The sequence below is a fragment of the Leishmania major genome, chromosome 34 (genome assembly GCF_000002725.2).
Source record: "Leishmania major strain Friedlin complete genome, chromosome 34".
Classification (NCBI taxonomy): domain Eukaryota; phylum Euglenozoa; class Kinetoplastea; order Trypanosomatida; family Trypanosomatidae; genus Leishmania; species Leishmania major.
Window position 1 is genome coordinate 1,155,084 of NC_007286.2, and position 25,887 is coordinate 1,180,970.

Sequence of the window (25,887 nt, forward strand, 5' to 3'; positions counted from 1 at the left end):
CACCAGTAGGCAGTGTGAGGCCGGAGGGTGGGATGCGTCTCCAGTCGCGCGGACACCCCGCCTACTCATAGGGATGGCACAAGCTGTGCGTACAGACGCGGGTCGCTCCGACGCCACGCCGTCCAGGACCTCACCGCCGACACCAGCAGCGACACATCGCTCTGGCATGCCCGCATCGTAGGCGCCCGACCCTGACACCACCTAAAGGGGTTCTGAATTGGCAGGGGTAGGGGGCTGGCTGACTAACCCACGGAACGGGTTCTGGAGCAAGATACCGCGCCGAGGTTTCCCTCGTCGTCAAGGCTGCAATTGAGGAAGACTTGTATAAACACCTTGACTGGCGAGGTTCTTAATGCTGTTCGCTCCGACAGTCCGAGATATCGGCTGACGCCGCAGTACGCTGGATTCGCTCATATTCATCTGGACGCTGTGCAATGCATTGTCAGGCGTTTGAAATCAACTGACCATGTTGCTGTATCCAATGCAGGCAACAGGTTTGTCCCCCCCCCGTGCGCCAAGAGCAACCTTGCGCACGGCACCTCTCCAAATCACTTTCCTTGTTTCTGTGAAAGGACCTGTGCCAAATCCGCTTTTCAAGCTTAACAGCTCCTTCAAGCATTAAAGCATCAACTACTGAGCAGCCCCAACACGCTTGTCCCACCCGTGATGAAAAATGAGCGTGAAAGCTTTACACTATTTGTGTGCCCAGCAGGTTGCCAAATTGCACATCTACTACTGGGGCCAATCGCCTCTTCTCCATATCAACTTCCGTGCAGCGCCGATTTTCACTCGCCAAAGTACTGAAAAGAGTGGAGCAAGCCTGCGAAACTGCCGCTCACATTATTTAACTGTGCTGGTTTCAGAGTGAGAGTTGAGCTTGCGTATGAAATGACATTGTTAACCATTGGCTTTTTAGATGTCAAACAGAGGTAAGCGGTTGAGCAACAGTGCCTCACGCACCTCGTGGCAGTTAGGTTTTGCTACATCAACTGAACTCACCAGTGTTGTCTACCCAAGACACGAATTCTGGCACACTTTTCACCGAATGGTAGTGGGACGCATTTTTCAGGCTACCCTCCACTTCAAATGAAAACGGAGTTTGTTCCTCTTGGCCCGCATCTTTTGCGAGCGTTTTTTTCGTAGTCGCTGCTGCTGTTCATTTTTTCCTTGGTTCCCTTTCACCAGCTCTCAAAGAGGGCAACCGTGCCGAAGGAAACTCAAATGGGTGCCATGATCCAAACCTGCGCCTAGGGTTTTAACCGCTACAGTACTTCATACTTGTCGTATCTTGCGAACGTACTAGTGATGCTGGTCTTTCTTTCATTAAACGACTTTTGGTACTGAACGAATGAAAAGCGATGAGTGGCTGTCAGCTCTTCTTGTCGCTCCGGTATACGGTGCCCCAATATGGTGGTGCACCGCTTTTTTTCCTATCACCAACCTGTACCCTTCGGGCCTCACCTGTAATCCCTAATCTTCTCTAACCATGCTCTGCAAAGGTGTATACAACCGTGCACATGGAAAGCGCAACACTTGGTCATTGCTCTTGTGTCTCTCGGCCTTTACAACGCGTCCAATGCGCTGCTTCTAGGAGGCTGTTTCTGAGTCAAAGTGATCAACGTGTGCAGGTAGCAAGAGGCAGCCTCGGGCTAGTATCCTTTCCCTCACCGCTTATTTTATCTCCGATTAGGTTGCGTTTGTTGTAACGAAAAGGAAAAGACCGAGCACTGGGGTTATAAATCCTGCAATGATATTTCGGAGCAGAACCGCACGGTCTGTTAATGGCCTTAACTCAGGTATGCGAATGACAAGACACCACGACAGCTTCTCGAAGTGCAATTTTCGCAACTCGTGTGCTTCGGCGTCACTCCCTTTTAGTTGCTGTAACGTATGAAGACGTGAGAGAAAGCTTGCGGGGCGAATCACTTTATGTCCCATGTGATTTTCAATTTGCTGTGGTGAGCTGCACGGATGCACCCCTGTGATTACGACTAAAATCGAGAGTATGCGTGCTAACTTCCCTTTTGAAGAAGTGGGTCAGTTTTTCCTTCTCGGGTGCTGATGGCAACCGGCTCCCATTCTGGAGCAATTCACTGAATGCTCCAATCGATTTTATTCGGACGGCCAAAGTTCGTCTTTTTGCGGATTTGTTTGTGGTGATTTTCCACCTCTACGTTTGCTCGCGTTGTCACTGCCAACGCACTACGTTGCGCGCTTGACATAGTTTCGGTGCATCAACACAAAAGGTTAGCGTCTCAAGCTACATCTAGGTTTTCTTTTTTCTCTCTCTGTTAAGACTGTGCCGACGCCTACGTGATGCGCACCTGTTCAACCTAAGCCGCAGAAACTACCTTAACATCTGTCTTACCGTTGCAAACGTTTCTCTTTAAACGTCTGGCATCGTTTTGCGTCTGAATCTCTGCTTTGTTTGTGTGCATCTTCTTTGCGCAACCGAAAGAGTGATGCTGCGTTGAATGTCACACACGACTCCGTACCTCAAAAGGCACACATGGGAGTATTTTTTATCTTTCATTGTTGCACTTGCACCTTGAGGGAGAATGCGAGCCTTGGATTTTACTGAAGCGAATACACAAGAAAAACAAGGCATGATAACATTTTACACTACGCGCGCTTTGATACTGCTACAAAGTGTTTTTCATCATCTCCCGCTCTGTTTCGGGCAGCTTGCGCCTCTGTAACAGCGGGCGTTTGAAGTGACCCCATTCTACTCGTGCCACCTCATTGAGGAAGGGCGTGGCAATTATTGCACATTTTATTGCAGCTTAGCGCGCGCAGCTCTCCGTGTGTGGTGAGCAACCTGCTTTCTGACTATGCTTCCCTTCTCGCATACTACCATGCTCCTTTCACTGCCCTTGCTTGTGCATTACTACTATTATTAACGAGTCTCCTATTCGTAGAGTTTTCTTGCCACAGTTCGTTGCTGGCTCGCACAGCATTTTTACCTTTTTTTGCAGCACTCTAGAGCATATAAGAAGCTTGTATTAGTTCGGATTTACAAGTTGGTGCTATACGTCGACGTGAAAACCCATCGAAGTGCTAACCTGTTTTCTGCCTGAACGGCGCCACATTGAAAGGTGCCTCTGCATGCCAGATAGAGATCTCTGATCTCCCCGTTTTCAAGTGTTTCCACTGTTGTCTGCTGTGCAGCTAAGATGTCCCGCATAGCACCCGGCGACTCTGTGAAGCTGCTGAAGGTACAACTATCGGAAAAGGAGTTTCGTATAGGCGAACTGGAGAACCGAGTCAAGGATCTTTTCAACGAAGCCAAAGAGCTCGACGAAAAGCTGCGTATCGCAAACCGTAATGCCCGCGTTCTCGAAGAGGAAAACAGCAACTACCACATTCGAATCAAGAACTTTGGGAAGGATGGCGATGCTTTGGACATCTTTCCCTTGCAGAAAGAGGCGATGAAGCTCATTCAAGAGAACGAGGAGCTGCGGCAGTCGCTTACAGAGGCTGAGAGACGTGTGAGGGAGATATCCGGCCGCGAGCGCGACAGCGACCACGACGCTGCAAAGCGAATTCGCGAACTGCAGAGCGAGTGCGAGAAAATGCGCAAGGAAAGACTGCGCGAGTACAAAGAGCTGGAGAACACTAGGCATCTGTGCGCTGACTTGCAAAAACGCCTCGATGACGACGAGGAGACGCTGAAATCAGCAAAAGAGCTGTGGGACCAGGAGCGCGATAGGTACCAGCAGAAGATTGACGAGCTACTGGACTTCAATAAGCGTGCGGAAAGGCCCCTCGTGACGCGAACTGCTCGGCACAGGGATGGCCGTGCGGATGAGCCGCTGGAGCAATTTCTGTTGAAGGAAGAGGTTGCACAGCTGGAAAGAACGTTGAAAGAGGTCCAACACAAGAACTGGGAAAAGGAGAAGACGTGGGTTCGCACCGAAACCGAGCTGCGCCACCGCATCAATGAATTACAGGTGAGCGGCAGCTCGGAGAGCCGTAACGACAATGCGCTTTTCCAGGCCATGAAGGATCAAGTCAGGGCTTTGCAAGACGAAATTCAGGCTCTTCGGAGTGACAGGCGTGGCTCGCGGTCGGCACAAGGAGCGCCAATGAGCTTGATGAGTACGCCCTCAACTGTGACACCGGCTGTAAAGAGTGGTGCAGTGGAGGAGTGGGTAGCTCGCTACGAATCCGTATCGAAGGAAAGCGACAACCTTCGCGATCAGGCAGACGCAGCGAAGGCGAAAATTCTTGAGCTTGAAAACCTTGTCGACGAGAAGGTGGTAGCGTGCAAAGAGATGGAGCTTCGACTTGCAGCTGCACAGAAGCAACGCGCAACCGCTTCTCAGGCTCCATTGGTAGACAGGCCGTCATCTATCCGGTCGACCAGTGAGCGCAGTTATGGAAGTCGTGCAACCGGTGCTCCGCATAGTCGGGACGATGCACGCGCGATGATTGTCATGAGACAGCGCGTGCTTGACCTGGAGGCGGAGTTGAGGACACTCCGCAGCGCGCAAGAGCAGAAGGAGGCCATCAGACATGCTCGCGTTAAGGAGTACGAAAAGCAGATCGTGGAGCTACTACGGGAAAATGCAAATCTTAGAGATGCAAGCATGGATCAGGCTGATACTGAGGGCGGATGCACTATGATGGATTTTTCGGATGGGGTGATGCGTTTGACGAAGGACAAGCGGGAGTCGGTAGAGGAAGTGATGCGACTTCTCGAATTCGCGTGGGACAGCGAAGATGAGCTGAATCGACAGCTACGCCGAGTCAAGTACCAAAATGCGGCCATGGCCGCTCAGGGTGCCGCTAAGGACGACGAGATTCAGCGCCTCCAGAAATCTGTCAGTAACTTGGAAACCAAGCTGCGAGACATGGAAAAATGGGCGCACGACAACGGCGGTTTGAAAGACGCCATGGGTGAGCTACGCAAGCAACGCCGAGGTCTGACGGATGAAAACGACAAGCTGCGAAAGAAGATTGGAGATCTGGAGAAGGTTAAGGAGGAAGTAGTGCAGCAGCACAATGCAAAGCAAAATGATGCTAAGCGGCGTATTGAACAGCTACAGACTGAGATTGATGATTTGACGCACAAGCTGGCCAACGCGCGTAAGGCAGGCAGTCAACCAGTCTCTCCACGCCTCAGTACCCGCTCCCCGAAACCCGGTACACTCTCTCCGAGACCCAGCGCCCGGCGTCGCACACCTGAGGCAACTGCTCTGTCCCACCTATCTGTCCGCTCCACAGATGAGCTGCGTCGAAGTGCTGTCCCTGAAGGTGCCCACCTCGCTTTCACAGTCGTGGAATTGACGGATATGCTGCGCAACGGTCGACCGATCACTGAACCCGGCCACGTCATCATCAAACTGAAGTCCATTAAGGAGAAGTACAAGACTTCTGTAAAGTTGTTGTCTTCTGTGATCCGCTTTGATGAGACATTTGTGTTCTATCTCGCGCAACCAGACCAGGATGTCATCACTCTGCACGTCTTTTATAGGCCGCATGGCGGGTCTCGTGAGTTTCATGTCGGAGACGCCTGCTTCTCCATGGCGACACTATACCGAGGACTTCCTCGCCAGCGCATAGCTCCTGTGGTGCAGAGCCCTGGAACAAAAGAAGCGCGTCGTGCCGCACAGGTCGAAGTGCATTTGCAAACGGATGACTTCGGAAAGACGATGATGCACACGCAGGAGGAAGTGGAGGAGGAGAAGATGCGTTTCATCGAGCTCGTGAACAAGTTTGAGAAGGGCTCCCCAGAGATGCTGCACGCGGTGGATGTTTACATGGCTTCCAACGAGCTACAGTAGCTTTTCGCGCGCATCGACTGAACAGGCACCAAGGGCGGAGTCTTCGCGGTGATTCCTTTTTGCGACATGCGTGCGCGTGTGTATGTCAGTGGGTGGGGATGAGTACGTGCCTGCTTTTAGCTGTTTTCCGTTTCCATTTGCGTAGATTTTTTTCTCTCATATGCGTTTAGTCTTTTGAACGTTGGCTTCTCGTTTGGAGAAGCCTTAGCAGCGGTGCTATAGATGTGCGGGGAATGCGAACCACTTGCGAGTGCGCTCTCTCGTGTGTCTCTTTTTTTCTCGACTGCAGTCGGCACGAGACGACTTTGTTTGAGGGCCTTTGTTTCCAGCGTGCGCATTTTCTGTTGTGTGTGCATACATATGTATATGTATATATCTATATATATGTGTGTGTGTGTGTGTGTGTGTGTGTGCATGTGTGTATGCGTAGAGGAGCACTTGAGCAGGATTGCTTGAGACAAAAAGGCAAGCAAGCCATCACACATCAGCAGTAGCGTTTTGCAAGCACAATGAGACTGAAAGCGAGAAAACACCGCTTCTTTTTCGTTTTTTTTTATCACACACTGCTCTCACTGCCCTTCTTCCCCTGATGCTTTGTGTTTCGTTTACATCTGGCTTCCTTTCATTGCTTGCTTTTTTTTTTACCGGTTGGGTGCGGTACTTAAATCGCAAGGGCGAGTCTTGTCTTGTGTCGTTCCCTGTTCGTTTCGAGACTGCAACAGCGAGGTGTAAAATTTTTCTTTTTTGGCACTCTGCCGTCACGATACCGCTATCTTCCGCACATTTTTCTTCGCTTTCCTTATGCTGGCTTTTTTTCTTGGTGTACTTGTGCTCGCTTGTGATCTGCGCTGTGTAGTACGTCAAGTCCTCTCTCTCATGCTTTCGTTCGGCCTCGCTTCCTCTCTTCTCCGTGATGGCCACTCTCGTGAAGCCCTCTACGTTTTTTCTTTGGTTCTGTGTTTCACCATTGTTCTTTTTTTCCGTTGACCTTTGCCAACACTATTTTCGAGAGCAGCATGCTAAGAGTACGTGCACCATTTCGCCCTCGCTTTCTTTTCTTGGGCGGGAGGGAGGTTGGGTGGGTACTGCTAAAAGGTCCTCTTTTCTGTTGATCAGCGGCGCGAGTGTGTTATCTTGAGCATTGTAGGCGCTCAGGTGCACAACCTGACGTATTATGAAGTCTAGTAGAGGCGACGACGCGTCTACGAAGAGAACATATTGGATCATACTCGTTTTCTTGAAGCGCGTGCCATCAACTGGTTTTCCTGTGTGTCTCTCCCTTTCATCCGTTTTTTTTTTCTCATTGCTGTTTTGGCGTTTTGCACAAGGCGCTTTCCTGCACACCTTTCCAACATCCACGTGCGACTCTCGACACGCACCACGGAGAGGGAACAAAACTGTCACGTTTCAGCTAGGCTCCCGCTGTAAGGTCCCTTGACGTTTCGTGACTCATGTCGAGCCTTCGGTTCGCTTCTACTTTGACGAAAGCTACGAAACCGAACCGCAACAACAACGAAAAAAAAAAGATGGAAAAGGCGCACGAACGAGGCAACAATGCATTTCTTTTTTTCTCTTCATCTCTGCGTTCTTCGCTCTCGCCCACTCCCACCCACCCCCACCTCTCGGAAGGTAGATGCACCCTCATCCTTCGGTTGAGAGTACCATGGAAGAGGTGGCAGAGCGGAGAGAGTGTGATGAAAGGTAGAAGGGTAGCGCCCCTCCCCTCCTCCGCACGCAGTAACAACAGAAAAACGCTTCTGCTCATTCCAGTTGCAAAGATCGCTATCTGCCACAACAGCCGTAACGGAAAGCGAAACGAAGACAGGCGTCCTTTTCCGTGATATTGCCTCTTCTCTCCATCCTTCTGGACCAGAGCACCAGGATATAAGAGCACGGGAGGGAGGCACCGCCTTGTGTTTGGCTTCCTGCTTGGCGCGCCGTTGTTCATCAGCATGCATCCTCCTTTTTTTGTTTCGGATTTCCGTGCTCGAGCTGGGACGCTTCAGTTTCGTTCTCTTCTTGAGGTCCACCTCTTTTTCCCCCCTTCCTTCCACCATTCTTTTTGTTTTGCGCTTGGCGTCTTCGAGTTAGAGGGCAGCGCAGCGATATACATGTATGCATGAGTATGTGTATCTGTGTGTGCTTTTTTTTTTTACAAAACACAAACACACGAATAAAGGAAGAAAAAGCAACAACCGCATCCGCAGCGACCTTGATGCAGGTGTGAAAGTGGCAGTCAGGGGGCTCCATCAGACGGGAAGGGAGAGAGAGGGAGGTGGTGGCCAGCATAGCTTCAGGCGCAGCGATGAGGTTCCAAACATGCGCACCTACCATAACAAGCGTTCGCTGATGTGGATGTCCCTTGGCGCCTGCCGTGTGCCGAAGGGTATCACCTCGTAGTGCCAGCTTCGCAGTCGAGATTTCTGTCTCATTTTTTTACTGCGTCATCGTCAGTGTGCCGTGTGAGGACGACACAGAGAGAGCAAGCGTATTAGCCAGCTGCCGTGAATTGCCCTTCACAAAACCTACCAACTGAGGAGCTCTCCACTGCCCTCTTAGGTGCGAAGCTGCTGCAGCCCACTTCTCAGTATCGTTGATGTACAGTGCATATATACAATTCCTGCCGTGATCGGGTTTCTCTGGAAAAGAAGCCATTCCGCTCCTCTCCCTTGATTACTCCTTCCGTGATGCGCTTCGCATTCTCCCCTTTTCGGCCGTCCCCATTTTTCTCTGCATCGCGCTACATTCCGCGCTGTCATCGCACTCTGTGTGTGTATATGTGGGTTTGCGTCTGAGAATACGCCAGCATCACTTATGCAACCGCCAACATCTATGCGTCCCTTGCTTTCTTGCAGAACGACAACCACACTACAGCCAAGCAGTTCAGAAAGGACACGAGAGCCAAAGACATCAACAGGGCATTCTCATAAGAGGAGGTCACCACTTTTTTCCGTTGGCCTGCTCAGCGCTCTTACTATCCCCATTCCTCATTGTTCTGGAGATAAAATCAGACGCACGAAGCACACGCGAACAGCCGCACAGCCACAGCGCAAGATTCTTGCTTTCCCACCGAAGCGCAGGCACAGCGAGAGACACGCGATTGCATGCCTGTTGCCCGCGTGACTTGGCTAGATGGTCTCTTGCAAACCTGAGCGTTTTGTTACCGCACGGGATCCTTGTCGGATCGCTCGCACATAGGGCCGCGTCACAGGCTCGTGTCACTTCCTCTTCTTCCTCTTGCACTGGCTGCGTGCGCGCGCGTATGTTCTCGCGCGGATTGCCGCGCCTAGAACGCCTGAAAGCTGAGAAAAGAGGGGAAGGGAGAGAAGGAACGCGGCGCAGGCATGAACTCAATCACAGATAGGGTGATAGCATATCGCCTTCCACAAAATGGGGCGGGGGAGGAGGCCTACGGCCTGTGCCTTCGAAGAGAAGGGAATACGCTGCGCGTGATGTTGTTGCAGGAGGAGAACAACTACGAGCGACCACTGAGGTCAGTGCTGTGCAAGCTATCCGACGTGGATGCCGTCGTGAGCGAGCTCGAGAACCGCTTTCAGTCACTGCGGTCGAGTCGGTTAGAGGAGAATGACGCGGCGAGGCAGAAGAAGTGCCGCTTGCAAAAGAGAATGCTACAGTGGGCTATTCGCCGATTGGAGGGGGTCGAGGAGAAAGAGTGGGCACTGCTGTCGCAGCAACCCCGCCCTTCTGCCATGATTAGCGCTGTCGGATGCACCGTGTCTTCCATCGCTGCAGGGAAGAGTCTTGTGTCTTCGACGTGGGCTGATGCGCAAAGGCTGCTCCGCAGCGGCAAGGAAATGGTGCTGCAGCTGCGTCAGGTTGGCGAGCAGCGGATGGAGAGGTCTCTGTATGACTCCATCGAAGAGACGTACTTGTCCGACTCGACCTTGTCTTACTCGTCCGTGTCGCAAGAGTCGCTGTCGCTTGGCATCCTGCACAAGTGGATCACGGCTTTCATGGATTACCAACGTGCCTGCTACATGGAGGGCGGGAGCGTGGAGCTGCAGCAACAGCTGATCAGCTGTCAGAGCAGCCTGGAATCGGCGCGCGAGCGGCGCAGCTCGCTGGCGAAGCAGGCAGATCTCATCAAAAAAGGACATTGCTACAGTCGCACCCAGACGATACACAGTGTCCCCATAGAGTACGTCCTCCACCTCATGACATCTGAGAAGGTTACGACCCGGCAGTACCTTCTCAAGGAGCGCGTCCATCTCGAATCGCTGGAAGAGGCGCTGGTGAAGTCGCTTGTTGGCCCACAAAATGCCCACGGCTGTCGCAACGAGAAGAAAGCTAGAATGACGACGCTCTCCTCCCCTCGGGTGGAACACTCTGTCGCGGAAGCCAGACACACGGATCGCACCCCCATCGGTGCCTCGACGCACCCTTCGCCGAAGGCTGAGTCGGCGCGGACAGGAACGTGGGTGAGCGGGCGTCACGTTCGACGGCCGCATGCCTCCACAGACGACGGCGGAAATATGGACGGTGCCGAGAGTCGCTGTGCCGCGATGTCATCCTTGACCGATTCATTGAGGGAGCAGACGGAGAAAACCCACGTTGTAAGGGAGGTAAAAGGTGCATCTCGCAAGAACAGCGGCTCACCGTTGTCGAGTGGCAAGGCCGCAGTGACACGCGCCATGACGACCACCACTACAGCAACAGGTGCCGTCGCTGCTTCTTTTTCTTCGACCACCCAGGCGGACAGGGAAACCGGTGAGTCTTTTCCGTCACGTGAGCCCAGCGCTCCTTCAGCGTCTGCTGATGCCCCGCACGTACTCGCAGATGTCAAGAACCACTTTAAAAATGTGCAGGAGACCCTGCTGGCATGCTTGGAGGAGTACGAACAGCTGGAGGAGAAGTACTCGAACACCGTAGAGCAGAGTAAACAGCTTCTGCAGACTTTGGAAGAGCGTGACGACGAGATTGCGCGGCTGCGCGAGGACTTGTCACGGGCGGCACAGAAGCAGCTCTTGGCAAACCGTGTGATTTCACTACTGCAGCGGAATCAGCTTGGGGCGTCCAGCGGTGGCCGGTGCAACGGACCCCAGAACTGTAGTGATGAGGTCCGGCTTCAACTTACGACTTCCAGCGCATGCGATGCGGGAACTTTTGCGAAGCACGTGGAGTACTTGCTGGATGATACGCTGGATTTTGTACGAGGGGCTGCTGCGGCCCCAGTCGTGTGAGCAGGCGCACTGATGAGTGCCTAAAACACAACCTTCACGTGGCGCGCCGGAGCGCCTCAAAAGTCGCACGCGGCGTTTGCTCCCCATCTCGCCCTGCCATGAATATGCTGTGTGTGCGTGCTCCGATGTGTGCAGGAGTAGATCTGTGGAGAAAAGAAGAAGTGTGAGGGAGGCGATAGAAGCAAAGGATGGACGGCGCGCGCGGTTGTGCGTGTGGGCGCCGCTCTTTTTCCACTCTTTCCCACCCCATTTGGCGCATGTGCATGTACGATGGAGGGGTGGGGTAGGGGAAAGCACATGAGAACAGGACGGAAAGAGAAAAAGTAGCGAAGGGCATTTACACAACTCAAGGGGTCAGTGGTTTTCAAGGATTGTTTTTCGCGTGATATGTCTGCATCAGTTGTCACTATGTAAACTTACTCTGGGGGCGTCCCGGAAGGGAATGATTTACAGGGGCGAGAGAGGGGTTGGTGGGGTAGCATAGTCAGTGCCGCACAACCATCGCGCCGCCATTCTCGTGACCCCTCTCACCTCGAAATTTCCCCCCTAATCACATAGAGAAAGGCTCCTGCCAAAGGCCCTTTCATCGCTTGCTGCCTTTTCCTCGCTTCAACGAAAATGTTTTTTTTTTCGCGTTTACTTAGCTTCTCCACTCTTTTAGTTCCTGTTGTTTGCTCTTTTTCGTGTTGTTTTTCTCCTCCGGCTTTCAGTAGGGCCTAGAATGCTCTGGGGGCCAGCGTCTCTCTGTTTGAGTGCGCGGAAAGAAAACGAAAGACTTCGTAAAGGCAGGGAGGAGATGGCCAAAGATACACGCGTACGTTCTCACACACACACACACACACACACACGCACATACATACACACATACACACACACACATACACGCACATACATACACATAGGCCGAGAACACGAAGAAAAAAAAAGGTGGTGGAATGCGCTTTTTTGTTTGTATCGCTGCGGTGATTCATTTTCTTTGCCTTTGTTGTTTTGTGTGTTCACTTATCTCTGTTTCTCCTCTTCTCCGTGCACTTGTTTTGCTTGCCTTCTTCCTTCCCAGCTCCCTCTCTCTTTTCATTTATATCACGTATCTTCTTTTTTTTTTTCCCGTTGACGCTCGCGTGCTTACATCTTCTTACCGTTACGTTTGGCCACTACCCACCCACCCACTACCACCGCCGCCTTCCTGCTGCTGCTGCTGCTGCTGCTGCTGCTTTTCTTGCCTGAATCATCCTATGTGTTTCTGCTTCTACGCTTTTTTTTTTCGGTTTGCCTCCTCATACAGCTCGATTTCTCCACTTGGTGCTCTTGCTCTCTAGCGTGCGCTCTCGTGTGCGTCTTCCTCTGGAAAGTAATTACCCACTCTGTACGCTTTTCGTTGTCGTAATCTCCCACTGTGGCACCTTTTTTTTTGTTTCGCTCTTCTCTTCCTCAAAATTGCAAGCCTGATCTCCCAGTAGTGCAAACCATACGGCTGATATGCAAAGGGGCGGGGGATGTAGAGAGAGAGAGAGAGGGATACGTGGAAGGCCGTTTCATCGCACGCCGTGTTTGTCGATGCTATTGGTGGTCCTTTCACTTCTGAAGTCTTCTTTTCTGGCTTGTCTTTCCGCTTGTTGTGGCAGTGTAAGACTCACAGGAAAGCGGACAGGCTCAGCTGAAAGAATTGGAAGACACAAACAACCACACAGCGGCAGTCTTTTTTACGCATGTCATCCCGATGCGATTACTACACATCGGAGTCTCTCTTGTGCACTGCATGGTAATGTGACATGACGGTCTTTGCGTTGCAGAGGATGAGTTTCGACTTCTGAATGGCGTGGCGGTCGTTGCCCACGCCCACATGCAAAACGCACTCCCAAGCATCAGCAGAATCCCCCCAACCTTCCACGCTGGCGTGAGATTAGGTAGCGCGACGTCGGCGGCAGGAAAGATGGGGGATGCACAGGCTCCAAGAGTCTTGCCTTCCAGTACGAAAAAATGGAATGAAAAGCGGTTGCCTTCCCCCACGAAAGTTCTTAGATATGATACAGCACGGCTTGCCTGTGTTTGTGTGCGTGCGGATGCGCACTGCCCCCCCCCCTCCACTTCAGCCCACCCGCACAACAACAGCGACATAACAAATAACCAGTGAAGAACGGAACTCTATGCGAGAGGAACGAACAGAGTGAATTAGGGCTTTGATTCAAAGTTGCGTGGCGTGCCAGCAACACGACTCTGAGCCACATATTAGCCTTCGCTCTTGTCGCCTCGGTACTCTTTCCCGAGGTAGTGCGAAGAGGAAACGAAAGAGTAAGAGTTGAACTCATGGAGTCTTGAGTAAACGTTCCGCTAATGTGGCGCGCTACTCTATGCGACACTGTAGCCGCATGCTCTCCTCTCTTCTCTCGCCCCGTGCATGGCCTCGTTTGTTATCCATCTGCTCTTTGCGCCCGGTTTTCTTCGCTCTCCCCGCTTCCCTCTCCTTTCCTCTGCTCATTCTCTTCCACCCACTCGTCTACGGTGATAACGACTGTCTTCTTTTGCCCTCCATTCGTTCCTTGCGTGCGCTCTGCCGGCTCTCTGCATCATGGAATGCGCCTCCTTCGAAAATTTGAAAGTGAGGTTCCAACCAGTGCGTTTGCTCTTTTTTTTGTGTGTGTCTTGACGAGGAAGGCAACATCGAGATTCTCATTTCGCATCGTTGACCCCTCTCTCTTTTTCTGATGTGCAAATCTGGCAACTAAGCACCCCCGCCTCTTCTTTACACCATATCCACACACACACACACACACACACACACACACGAAAAAAAAAATAAAGCGAAACCAAACGGAAAAACAAAGAGGCAAGAGACAGGGGCCATTCTTTACATCAGCTCTCTGCCCTCCTCCTTTTTTTTCTTCGCTCCTAGCGCAGAGAACTCGCTTCTCCGGTCCTCTTTTTGTTTGTTTCGCCTGGCGCATCGGCGTTTCCGTTCTAGCGCAACCTCATTAGATCCAAAGTGTACTCCGAAAGGACTCCATCGCTTCCGCTCATTTTGGCTTTGTCAAGTCTCCTCCCTGTATTGCCGTTCATACGTTTACCCTCTTTTCCGTCTGCGTCTGGTTTGACGCTTCATCACGCGCGTCCACCACACGGATTGAGGACACAGGTTTGTATCTCCACCTTCGTCTCCCGACTTTCTATTTTTTCTTGAGGCTACTCGGTGCTTTCTCATAACGAGAATTCGGAGTTTTCTTTTTTGTTTTTCTGGCTTACGCCTTGCCTTTTTTTGTTCAAGGGTACGAAATTGAGCAGTCGGAGAGCCCCCTTACGTTTCCTTTGCTCCGTCTCCGGCTACTTTCGAGACTCTTCCTTTTTTTTTGAAATTTGTTTTTGGTTTCCTCTCTCCCGACCTATTAGCGTCAGCGTGTGTGCCTTGAGCCTAGCCACCCCGCTCTTCTTTTGGTTTTATTTTTCGAAATTGATCGATCGACTTGTGTACGCACCTCCTCCTTTCCCACTCGTTCTCTCCAGAGCGATCACACCACCTTAGATTTCCTTTCTCTGTGTGTACTAACGCATCGTGCTCGTGCCCAAACGTTTGTCTGTTTCACTCTAGATCCCCGTCTTTTGGCTATCGCCTTTTTTTTTTGGACGCCCCTCGTCCTTTTTCAAACACCGGCGCGAGATACCGAGACACGTTTTCCGCCTCGCTGTGTCTGTCTGTGTCTGTCTGTGTGTGTGTGTGTGTGTGTGTGTGGTGTCTGTTTTCTTCTTCGCAGCTTTTCGTGTCATCCGCACCACTCTCTCCCGACACCAAAGACCGCTCGCTTCCCTCTCTGCCCTCGGAAAGAGAGAGAGAGAAGACCAACAGTAAACCGAAGAGACGCGAAAAGACGACTGTGAGCAATTCGTGGTTGCCCTTTTTACCAATTCGCCTTTCCTTGCCGTGTGCTGTTGAGCGTTGTGTCTCTGCTCCGTCTCTGCTCCGTCTCTCTCTCTCTCTCTCTTTTGCACGTGCGTGTGCGTGTACACCCCTGTTTTGAGCTTTTTTTTCGCTTCTTCGGTTTCTTCAACATTCGCCTTTTTTTGTGTCCTCTCCCACCCTTGTACTCTGTCTGCCTCCCCTCCTTCTCTGTATCTCTCACCAGTAAGTTAGCTGTGTATATACATATATATATATATTCATGGTGTGGGTGTGTGCGTGTATGTTTTCTGTCTGTCTGTGTCCAATTTTTTTTCTGTTTTGATTTCTTTCAAAGTGAGCTGGCCAAGGAGGGCAAAGAAAATCAAGAGAATCCCAGTGTAAACACGCACACACACACACACACGCACGCACACTCGCTTCGTTTCCCTTTTTTCCTTGTTCTTCTTCAGTATTTGTCTCTTTTTTGTGTGTGTATGTCGCTCGCTCTCTCGTGTGTCGGAGACTTGCCTCACTCCTGATTTGTACACATTTACACGTGCGTATTGTCATTGGTCTTCCCCTTCCCTCCCTTTCTACCGAAGTACATAGTAAAAACGCACCGTGCTGCTCCCTCTTCTTTACTGTCTTCCTTTTCGTGCTCTTCGCAGCCGTGCGTCTAGTGTTTGCCGTTCCAAAGTCGCTCAGCAGAAAGAAGCATCGAGAATACCGAGCCCGACAGGTCGTACGGTCAAAGGCCTTTTTCCTTTTGTCGTTCCCCTCTCTCTATCCAGACATCTTCCCCACACTCCTTTGTGAGCACGACTGCTGAGAAGGGCCGTGATTTGCGCAACTAGACACTCGCTCACAAGGAGCCCGCCGGCTGAAACCCCCCAAACAACAGTCTCATCTGCCCCGACGCCTTCCCCTAATCACATATATACACTCAGCTTCACCCAGCTGGCGCTGGGAAGAGTCGCGAACGGCTAAAATGGCGTCCATCTCTCCTACACGGCCGTCGATAGAACCCTCGCTGCGGGTTCGCGAGCCGTCTGCCGCCAACACTCGCTACAAGAAGACATCCCTGCCCAGCGGCTACTGCAGCCCAGGACTTGCAGTGGAGGAAGCGGCAACACTAGAGCCAGCGAGATGCATTTTCACGACCACTGTTGCTAAGGAATTCGTGCGCGCGGACGCCATGACGGTATCGATGGCAACGACCCCTCTGGCGAGCGTGCAATGCACACCGCGGCTGCCAAGGGGCAAAGAAAATGTAGCCAGGTCTCCAGAGCCCATCCTGGGCCACAGCAAAGCAGCGCGATCACCACGTCCGCCGCAGGTGACGGAGCTCCGCTTGACTACAAATGAAGTCGGCGTGTTGACCACACCGCACGTTGGCGATGGTCTGCAGGCACACGCTGCTTCTGCTGCTTGCGGCACTCGTCGCAGTTTCACTGACAAAAACGACGGCTCTCTGACTAACATGGCGCTCTCCACTGTTCTCCGCCCGCAGAGAAGCAGCTTATGCGAGCTGGACAGACTCGACCTCTTGTCTGCAGTGGGGCAATCCGATGACAGCATGGACGACTTCGCCCCCACTGCCGCCTCCTTTCAGGTCACGTGCGAGGGGACTGAGTGGTGTGCTGTAGTCGCCGCGCACACAGAAGCTGTGCAACGGCTCGCAACAATCGATATCACATCGGCATGTGGGGTTACGACAGGCGAGCTTTCTAAACTGACAATGATAGCCACAGAGACAGCTGGGCTTCAAATTCGCTTCCAGCTTGTTACGTGGGGTGACACACAGCGCGAAATCACCTTCCGTCGTCGGCTGGAGATGTGTGAGCTACAGCGTCTTACAAGAGTCTACCAGAGCTTCGTCACCACGCCGATGCTGCATCCACCAACGGATGGGGAGAACATACAATGGCCTCCACGCTCTCTGGAGGATAATTCTCACCTTTCCGAAGTAGTCCTCGCTTCCACCGCCAACAATCACCGCAGCATCAGTGAGGATCGCCGGCAGCTCGTTTCAGAGCTCGAAACGACATTGGAAGATCTGCAATCCATGCTGTTCCAGAAGGAACAGGAGCTTCAGCACCTGGCCTCCCAGCTCGAGGAGGAGCGTCGTTGCAGTGAGCAGAATGTAGCGGACTTGCAGAGCCAACTAATTACAATGCGTCTGGACCATGCGTGCATGGATAAAGAGCTCGAGAGCATCTCTGCAGCTCTCCTCGACAAGCAAGAGTCCTGCAACGTACTGCGACAGCTCATCACTGAAAGTGAGGAGCGACACCGGTTTGACATACAGCAAGCAGAACAACAATACGCAGTACTCGAAGAGGAACGCGCACACCTCATCGATTACTATAAAGCTCAGATTACCTCGTTAAGCGACCAGCTACGAAAGGCTGACAACCAACAACCAGCTGCACAACACACCTCAGACAGCGCCCACAGCACCTACGCTCCAGCACAAGAAGACATGGAAAACCTGAACACTCACGTATCTACATACCATGAGCAGAATAACAAGCACCCATCGCTTACCCTCTCCACGCGCGGCATCGTGGATGCGGTGCGCAGCGAGTACGAGGCGCGGGCTGCTGAGCTTGTGGACTCCGCGGAGCTCGTGGAGGCGCGCGACGCGCTGGCGGCGGCGGAGCAGCGGTGCGCCGCGCTGGCCGCTGCCCAGGCGGAGGCTGCTGCTGCGCTGGAGGCGAAGAGCGCGGCGTCCGAGAGCGAGCTGGCTGCTGCGCGCGACGCGATGCGCGCTGCTGAGGCGCGGCTTGCGGAGGCGGACGCCGAGCATGCCCGCGTGGTTGCTGCGCTGGAGGCGAAGGCGTGTGCTGCCGAGCGTGAGGCCGCTGCTGCGCTGGAGGCGAAGAGCGCGGCGTCCGAGAGCGAGCTGGCTGCTGCGCGCGACGCGATGCGCACTGCTGAGGCGCGGCTGGCGGAGGCGGACGCCGAGCATGCCCGCGTGGTTGCTGCGCTGGAGGCGAAGAGCGCGGCGTCCGAGAGCGAGCTGGCTGCTGCGCGCGACGCGATGCGCGCTGCTGAGGCGCGGCTGGCGGAGGCGGACGCCGAGCATGCCCGCGTGGTTGCTGCGCTGGAGGCGAAGGCGTGTGCTGCCGAGCGTGAGGCCGCTGCTGCGCTGGAGGCGAAGAGCGCGGCGTCCGAGAGCGAGCTGGCTGCTGCGCGCGACGCGATGCGCGCTGCTGAGGCGCGGCTGGCGGAGGCGGACGCCGAGCATGCCCGCGTGGTTGCTGCGCTGGAGGCGAAGGCGTGTGCTGCCGAGCGTGAGGCCGCTGCTGCGCGCGCGAAGGAGGAGGCCGTTGTGAGCTGCACGCGCGGCATCGTGGATGCGGTGCGCAGCGAGTACGAGGCGCGGGCTGCTGAGCTTGTGGACTCCGCGGAGCTCGTGGAGGCGCGCGACGCGCTGGCGGCGGCGGAGCAGCGGTGCGCCGCGCTGGCCGCTGCCCAGGCGGAGGCTGCTGCTGCGCTGGAGGCGAAGAGCGCGGCGTCCGAGAGCGAGCTGGCTGCTGCGCGCGACGCGATGCGCGCTGCTGAGGCGCGGCTGGCAGAGGCGGACGCCGAGCATGCCCGCGTGGTTGCTGCGCTGGAGGCGAAGAGCGCGGCGTCCGAGAGCGAGCTGGCTGCTGCGCGCGACGCGATGCGCGCTGCTGAGGCGCGGCTGGCGGAGGCGGACGCCGAGCATGCCCGCGTGGTTGCTGCGCTGGAGGCGAAGGCGTGTGCTGCCGAGCGTGAGGCCGCTGCTGCGCGCGCGAAGGAGGAGGCCGTTGTGAGCTGCACGCGCGGCATCGTGGATGCGGTGCGCAGCGAGTACGAGGCGCGGGCTGCTGAGCTTGTGGACTCCGCGGAGCTCGTGGAGGCGCGCGACGCGCTGGCGGCGGCGGAGCAGCGGTGCGCCGCGCTGGCCGCTGCCCAGGCGGAGGCTGCTGCTGCGCTGGAGGCGAAGAGCGCGGCGTCCGAGAGCGAGCTGGCTGCTGCGCGCGACGCGATGCGCACTGCTGAGGAGCGGCTGGCGGAGGCGGACGCCGAGCATGCCCGCGTGGTTGCTGCGCTGGAGGCGAAGAGCGCGGCGTCCGAGAGCGAGCTGGCTGCTGCGCGCGACGCGATACGCGCTGCTGAGGAGCGGCTGGCGGAGGCGGACGCTGAGCATGCCCGCGTGGTTGCTGCGCTGGAGGCGAAGGCGTGTGCTGCCGAGCGTGAGGCCGCTGCTGCGCTGGAGGCGAAGAGCGCGGCGTCCGAGAGCGAGCTGGCTGCTGCGCGCGACGCGATACGCGCTGCTGAGGCGCGGCTGGCGGAGGCGGACGCCGAGCATGCCCGCGTGGTTGCTGCGCTGGAGGCGAAGGCGTGTGCTGCCGAGCGTGAGGCCGCTGCTGCGCTGGAGGCGAAGAGCGCGGCGTCCGAGAGCGAGCTGGCTGCTGCGCGCGACGCGATGCGCGCTGCTGAGGCGCGGCTGGCGGAGGCGGACGCCGAGCATGCCCGCGTGGTTGCTGCGCTGGAGGCGAAGGCGTGTGCTGCCGAGCGTGAGGCCGCTGCTGCGCGCGCGAAGGAGGAGGCCGTTGTGAGCTGCACGCGCGGCATCGTGGATGCGGTGCGCAGCGAGTACGAGGCGCGGGCTGCTGAGCTTGTGGACTCCGCGGAGCTCGTGGAGGCGCGCGACGCGCTGGCGGCGGCGGAGCAGCGGTGCGCCGCGCTGGCCGCTGCCCAGGCGGAGGCTGCTGCTGCGCTGGAGGCGAAGAGCGCGGCGTCCGAGAGCGAGCTGGCTGCTGCGCGCGACGCGATGCGCGCTGCTGAGGAGCGGCTGGCGGAGGCGGACGCCGAGCATGCCCGCGTGGTTGCTGCGCTGGAGGCGAAGGCGTGTGCTGCCGAGCGTGAGGCCGCTGCTGCGCTGGAGGCGAAGAGCGCGGCGTCCGAGAGCGAGCTGGCTGCTGCGCGCGACGCGATGCGCGCTGCTGAGGCGCGGCTGGCGGAGGCGGACGCCGAGCATGCCCGCGTGGTTGCTGCGCTGGAGGCGAAGGCGTGTGCTGCCGAGCGTGAGGCCGCTGCTGCGCGCGCGAAGGAGGAGGCCGTTGTGAGCTGCACGCGCGGCATCGTGGATGCGGTGCGCAGCGAGTACGAGGCGCGGGCTGCTGAGCTTGTGGACTCCGCGGAGCTCGTGGAGGCGCGCGACGCGCTGGCGGCGGCGGAGCAGCGGTGCGCCGCGCTGGCCGCTGCCCAGGCGGAGGCTGCTGCTGCGCTGGAGGCGAAGAGCGCGGCGTCCGAGAGCGAGCTGGCTGCTGCGCGCGACGCGATGCGCACTGCTGAGGAGCGGCTGGCGGAGGCGGACGCCGAGCATGCCCGCGTGGTTGCTGCGCTGGAGGCGAAGAGCGCGGCGTCCGAGAGCGAGCTGGCTGCTGCGCGCGACGCGATACGCGCTGCTGAGGAGCGGCTGGCGGAGGCGGACGCTGAGCATGCCCGCGTGGTTGCTGCGCTGGAGGCGAAGGCGTGTGCTGCCGAGCGTGAGGCCGCTGCTGCGCTGGAGGCGAAGAGCGCGGCGTCCGAGAGCGAGCTGGCTGCTGCGCGCGACGCGATGCGCGCTGCTGAGGCGCGGCTGGCAGAGGCGGACGCCGAGCATGCCCGCGTGGTTGCTGCGCTGGAGGCGAAGAGCGCGGCGTCCGAGAGCGAGCTGGCTGCTGCGCGCGACGCGATACGCGCTGCTGAGGAGCGGCTGGCGGAGGCGGACGCTGAGCATGCCCGCGTGGTTGCTGCGCTGGAGGCGAAGGCGTGTGCTGCCGAGCGTGAGGCCGCTGCTGCGCTGGAGGCGAAGAGCGCGGCGTCCGAGAGCGAGCTGGCTGCTGCGCGCGACGCGATGCGCGCTGCTGAGGCGCGGCTTGCGGAGGCGGACGCCGAGCATGCCCGCGTGGTTGCTGCGCTGGAGGCGAAGGCGTGTGCTGCCGAGCGTGAGGCCGCTGCTGCGCGCGCGAAGGAGGAGGCCGTTGTGAGCTGCACGCGCGGCATCGTGGATGCGGTGCGCAGCGAGTACGAGGCGCGGGCTGCTGAGCTTGTGGACTCCGCGGAGCTCGTGGAGGCGCGCGACGCGCTGGCGGCGGCGGAGCAGCGGTGCGCCGCGCTGGCCGCTGCCCAGGCGGAGGCTGCTGCTGCGCTGGAGGCGAAGAGCGCGGCGTCCGAGAGCGAGCTGGCTGCTGCGCGCGACGCGATGCGCGCTGCTGAGGAGCGGCTGGCGGAGGCGGACGCCGAGCATGCCCGCGTGGTTGCTGCGCTGGAGGCGAAGAGCGCGGCGTCCGAGAGCGAGCTGGCTGCTGCGCGCGACGCGATACGCGCTGCTGAGGAGCGGCTGGCGGAGGCGGACGCTGAGCATGCCCGCGTGGTTGCTGCGCTGGAGGCGAAGGCGTGTGCTGCCGAGCGTGAGGCCGCTGCTGCGCGCGCGAAGGAGGAGGCCGTTGTGAGCTGCACGCGCGGCATCGTGGATGCGGTGCGCAGCGAGTACGAGGCGCGGGCTGCTGAGCTTGTGGACTCCGCGGAGCTCGTGGAGGCGCGCGACGCGCTGGCGGCGGCGGAGCAGCGGTGCGCCGCGCTGGCCGCTGCCCAGGCGGAGGCTGCTGCTGCGCTGGAGGCAAAGAGCGCGGCGTCCGAGAGCGAGCTGGCTGCTGCGCGCGACGCGATACGCGCTGCTGAGGAGCGGCTGGCGGAGGCGGACGCTGAGCATGCCCGCGTGGTTGCTGCGCTGGAGGCGAAGGCGTGTGCTGCCGAGCGTGAGGCCGCTGCTGCGCGCGCGAAGGAGGAGGCCGTTGTGAGCTGCACGCGCGGCATCGTGGATGCGGTGCGCAGCGAGTACGAGGCGCGGGCTGCTGAGCTTGTGGACTCCGCGGAGCTCGTGGAGGCGCGCGACGCGCTGGCGGCGGCGGAGCAGCGGTGCGCCGCGCTGGCCGCTGCCCAGGCGGAGGCTGCTGCTGCGCTGGAGGCAAAGAGCGCGGCGTCCGAGAGCGAGCTGGCTGCTGCGCGCGACGCGATACGCGCTGCTGAGGCGCGGCTGGCGGAGGCGGACGCCGAGCATGCCCGCGTGGTTGCTGCGCTGGAGGCGAAGGCGTGTGCTGCCGAGCGTGAGGCCGCTGCTGCGCTGGAGGCGAAGAGCGCGGCGTCCGAGAGCGAGCTGGCTGCTGCGCGCGACGCGATGCGCGCTGCTGAGGCGCGGCTGGCGGAGGCGGACGCCGAGCATGCCCGCGTGGTTGCTGCGCTGGAGGCGAAGGCGTGTGCTGCCGAGCGTGAGGCCGCTGCTGCGCGCGCGAAGGAGGAGGCCGTTGTGAGCTGCACGCGCGGCATCGTGGATGCGGTGCGCAGCGAGTACGAGGCGCGGGCTGCTGAGCTTGTGGACTCCGCGGAGCTCGTGGAGGCGCGCGACGCGCTGGCGGCGGCGGAGCAGCGGTGCGCCGCGCTGGCCGCTGCCCAGGCGGAGGCTGCTGCTGCGCTGGAGGCGAAGAGCGCGGCGTCCGAGAGCGAGCTGGCTGCTGCGCGCGACGCGATGCGCACTGCTGAGGCGCGGCTGGCGGAGGCGGACGCCGAGCATGCCCGCGTGGTTGCTGCGCTGGAGGCGAAGGCGTGTGCTGCCGAGCGTGAGGCCGCTGCTGCGCGCGCGAAGGAGGAGGCCGTTGTGAGCTGCACGCGCGGCATCGTGGATGCGGTGCGCAGCGAGTACGAGGCGCGGGCTGCTGAGCTTGTGGACTCCGCGGAGCTCGTGGAGGCGCGCGACGCGCTGGCGGCGGCGGAGCAGCGGTGCGCCGCGCTGGCCGCTGCCCAGGCGGAGGCTGCTGCTGCGCTGGAGGCAAAGAGCGCGGCGTCCGAGAGCGAGCTGGCTGCTGCGCGCGACGCGATACGCGCTGCTGAGGCGCGGCTGGCGGAGGCGGACGCCGAGCATGCCCGCGTGGTTGCTGCGCTGGAGGCGAAGGCGTGTGCTGCCGAGCGTGAGGCCGCTGGTGCGCTGGAGGCGAAGAGCGCGGCGTCCGAGAGCGAGCTGGCTGCTGCGCGCGACGCGATGCGCGCTGCTGAGGCGCGGCTGGCAGAGGCGGACGCCGAGCATGCCCGCGTGGTTGCTGCGCTGGAGGCGAAGAGCGCGGCGTCCGAGAGCGAGCTGGCTGCTGCGCGCGACGCGATGCGCGCTGCTGAGGCGCGGCTGGCGGAGGCGGACGCCGAGCATGCCCGCGTGGTTGCTGCGCTGGAGGCGAAGGCGTGTGCTGCCGAGCGTGAGGCCGCTGCTGCGCGCGCGAAGGAGGAGGCCGTTGTGAGCTGCACGCGCGGCATCGTGGATGCGGTGCGCAGCGAGTACGAGGCGCGGGCTGCTGAGCTTGTGGACTCCGCGGAGCTCGTGGAGGCGCGCGACGCGCTGGCGGCGGCGGAGCAGCGGTGCGCCGCGCTGGCCGCTGCCCAGGCGGAGGCTGCTGCTGCGCTGGAGGCGAAGAGCGCGGCGTCCGAGAGCGAGCTGGCTGCTGCGCGCGACGCGATACGCGCTGCTGAGGCGCGGCTGGCGGAGGCGGACGCCGAGCATGCCCGCGTGGTTGCTGCGCTGGAGGCGAAGGCGTGTGCTGCCGAGCGTGAGGCCGCTGCTGCGCTGGAGGCGAAGAGCGCGGCGTCCGAGAGCGAGCTGGCTGCTGCGCGCGACGCGATGCGCGCTGCTGAGGCGCGGCTGGCGGAGGCGGACGCCGAGCATGCCCGCGTGGTTGCTGCGCTGGAGGCGAAGGCGTGTGCTGCCGAGCGTGAGGCCGCTGCTGCGCGCGCGAAGGAGGAGGCCGTTGTGAGCTGCACGCGCGGCATCGTGGATGCGGTGCGCAGCGAGTACGAGGCGCGGGCTGCTGAGCTTGTGGACTCCGCGGAGCTCGTGGAGGCGCGCGACGCGCTGGCGGCGGCGGAACAACGGTGCGCCGCGCTGGCCGCTGCCCATGCGGAGGCTGCTGCTGCGCTGGAGGCAAAGAGCGCGGCGTCCGAGAGCGAGCTGGCTGCTGCGCGCGACGCGATACGCGCTGCTGAGGCGCGGCTGGCAGAGGCGGACGCCGAGCATGCCCGCGTGGTTGCTGCGCTGGAGGCGAAGAGCGCGGCGTCCGAGAGCGAGCTGGCTGCTGCGCGCGACGCGATACGCGCTGCTGAGGAGCGGCTGGCGGAGGCGGACGCTGAGCATGCCCGCGTGGTTGCTGCGCTGGAGGCGAAGGCGTGTGCTGCCGAGCGTGAGGCCGCTGCTGCGCTGGAGGCGAAGAGCGCGGCGTCCGAGAGCGAGCTGGCTGCTGCGCGCGACGCGATACGCGCTGCTGAGGCGCGGCTGGCGGAGGCGGACGCCGAGCATGCCCGCGTGGTTGCTGCGCTGGAGGCGAAGGCGTGTGCTGCCGAGCGTGAGGCCGCTGCTGCGCTGGAGGCGAAGAGCGCGGCGTCCGAGAGCGAGCTGGCTGCTGCGCGCGACGCGATGCGCGCTGCTGAGGCGCGGCTGGCGGAGGCGGACGCCGAGCATGCCCGCGTGGTTGCTGCGCTGGAGGCGAAGGCGTGTGCTGCCGAGCGTGAGGCCGCTGCTGCGCGCGCGAAGGAGGAGGCCGTTGTGAGCTGCACGCGCGGCATCGTGGATGCGGTGCGCAGCGAGTACGAGGCGCGGGCTGCTGAGCTTGTGGACTCCGCGGAGCTCGTGGAGGCGCGCGACGCGCTGGCGGCGGCGGAGCAGCGGTGCGCCGCGCTGGCCGCTGCCCAGGCGGAGGCTGCTGCTGCGCTGGAGGCGAAGAGCGCGGCGTCCGAGAGCGAGCTGGCTGCTGCGCGCGACGCGATGCGCACTGCTGAGGAGCGGCTGGCGGAGGCGGACGCCGAGCATGCCCGCGTGGTTGCTGCGCTGGAGGCGAAGGCGTGTGCTGCCGAGCGTGAGGCCGCTGCTGCGCTGGAGGCGAAGAGCGCGGCGTCCGAGAGCGAGCTGGCTGCTGCGCGCGACGCGATGCGCACTGCTGAGGAGCGGCTGGCGGAGGCGGACGCCGAGCATGCCCGCGTGGTTGCTGCGCTGGAGGCGAAGGCGTGTGCTGCCGAGCGTGAGGCCGCTGCTGCGCTGGAGGCGAAGAGCGCGGCGTCCGAGAGCGAGCTGGCTGCTGCGCGCGACGCGATGCGCACTGCTGAGGAGCGGCTGGCGGAGGCGGGCGCCGAGCATGCCCGCGTGGTTGCTGCGCTGGAGGCGAAGGCGTGTGCTGCCGAGCGTGAGGCCGCTGCTGCGCTGGAGGCGAAGAGCGCGGCGTTCGAGAGCGAGGTGGCTGCTGCGGGTGATCCGTTATGCGGCGGTGGTGAAGTGTGTTCAGAAAATCCTCTAACCTCGCTCGTCATTTGTGAGTCTCGGGAGTATTTCGTTGCTGGAATGGAGTACGGCGTTGAAGTTTTGCGGCAGGAGTTCGAAACGCGTGCGAATAAGCTGGTTAGCTGCACGCGCCGTATCGTTGGAGCGAGCACTGCTGTGGAGGCAGCGCGTCGAAGGTGTGCGGAGGTGAATGCGGAGTTGGCGCGTGCGAACGCAGGTCGTTTCGAGGAAAAGGAGTTGTTGAGGGGAGAGGTTGTTGCGGCCCAGTCTGAGTTGATCGCTATGATGGAGCGCTACCGCGAGGCCGAGGCGGCAGCTGATGAAGAGGACATCGAAGAAGAGCACCCGTGTGAGGCATTATTCTCTGCGTTGACTCGAGAACTGAAAGATGCCCGGGAAAAGTTGAAAACAATGCAGCAGCTTAACCGAATGCTACGGGAGAAGTTCCGAGCTGATCTGCAAGCAGCGGAGAGAAGCACACGGTTTGCAAGTTGACTTCTGCCGTGTTTTTTCTGCCTGAGTGGACCGGTTGGATGAGTTAAGGGCACCCTATTCAAGATTCTTTGACTTAGTTGTGTCTGCGTGGAAGTGGTCATGCTGGTGGTCAGCAGACCGGCGGGAGGTAGCCGTGAATAGAATAGTGGACTCGCAAACGCTCGTTGGTGGCGGTGACCTTTTTTTTTTTAGACTTACTGCGGC

At 59.0% G+C, this 25,887-nt stretch overlaps 3 protein-coding genes across 3 annotated transcripts; all 3 read left to right on the forward strand.

Annotated features, from left to right (window-relative positions):
* Positions 1 to 3,173: 3,173 nt before the first annotated feature.
* Positions 3,174 to 5,786, forward strand: LMJF_34_2540 (conserved hypothetical protein; the record flags this gene model as incomplete). Its single annotated transcript, XM_001686305.1, has 1 exon — positions 3,174 to 5,786. One exon carries the CDS (start codon positions 3,174 to 3,176, stop codon positions 5,784 to 5,786), a length of 2,613 nt encoding a protein of 870 aa, XP_001686357.1.
* A 3,344-nt stretch (positions 5,787 to 9,130) lies between these two features.
* Positions 9,131 to 10,987, forward strand: LMJF_34_2550 (hypothetical protein; the record flags this gene model as incomplete). Its single annotated transcript, XM_001686306.1, has 1 exon — positions 9,131 to 10,987. The coding sequence occupies one exon, from the start codon at positions 9,131 to 9,133 to the stop codon at positions 10,985 to 10,987; it is 1,857 nt and encodes a 618-aa protein (XP_001686358.1).
* Positions 10,988 to 16,596: 5,609 nt separating this feature from the next.
* LMJF_34_2560 (conserved hypothetical protein) lies at positions 16,597 to 25,683 on the forward strand (the record flags this gene model as incomplete). The annotated part of the gene is made up of 1 exon (XM_001686307.1): positions 16,597 to 25,683. One exon carries the CDS (start codon positions 16,597 to 16,599, stop codon positions 25,681 to 25,683), a length of 9,087 nt encoding a protein of 3,028 aa, XP_001686359.1.
* Between the last annotated feature and the right edge of the window lie 204 nt (positions 25,684 to 25,887).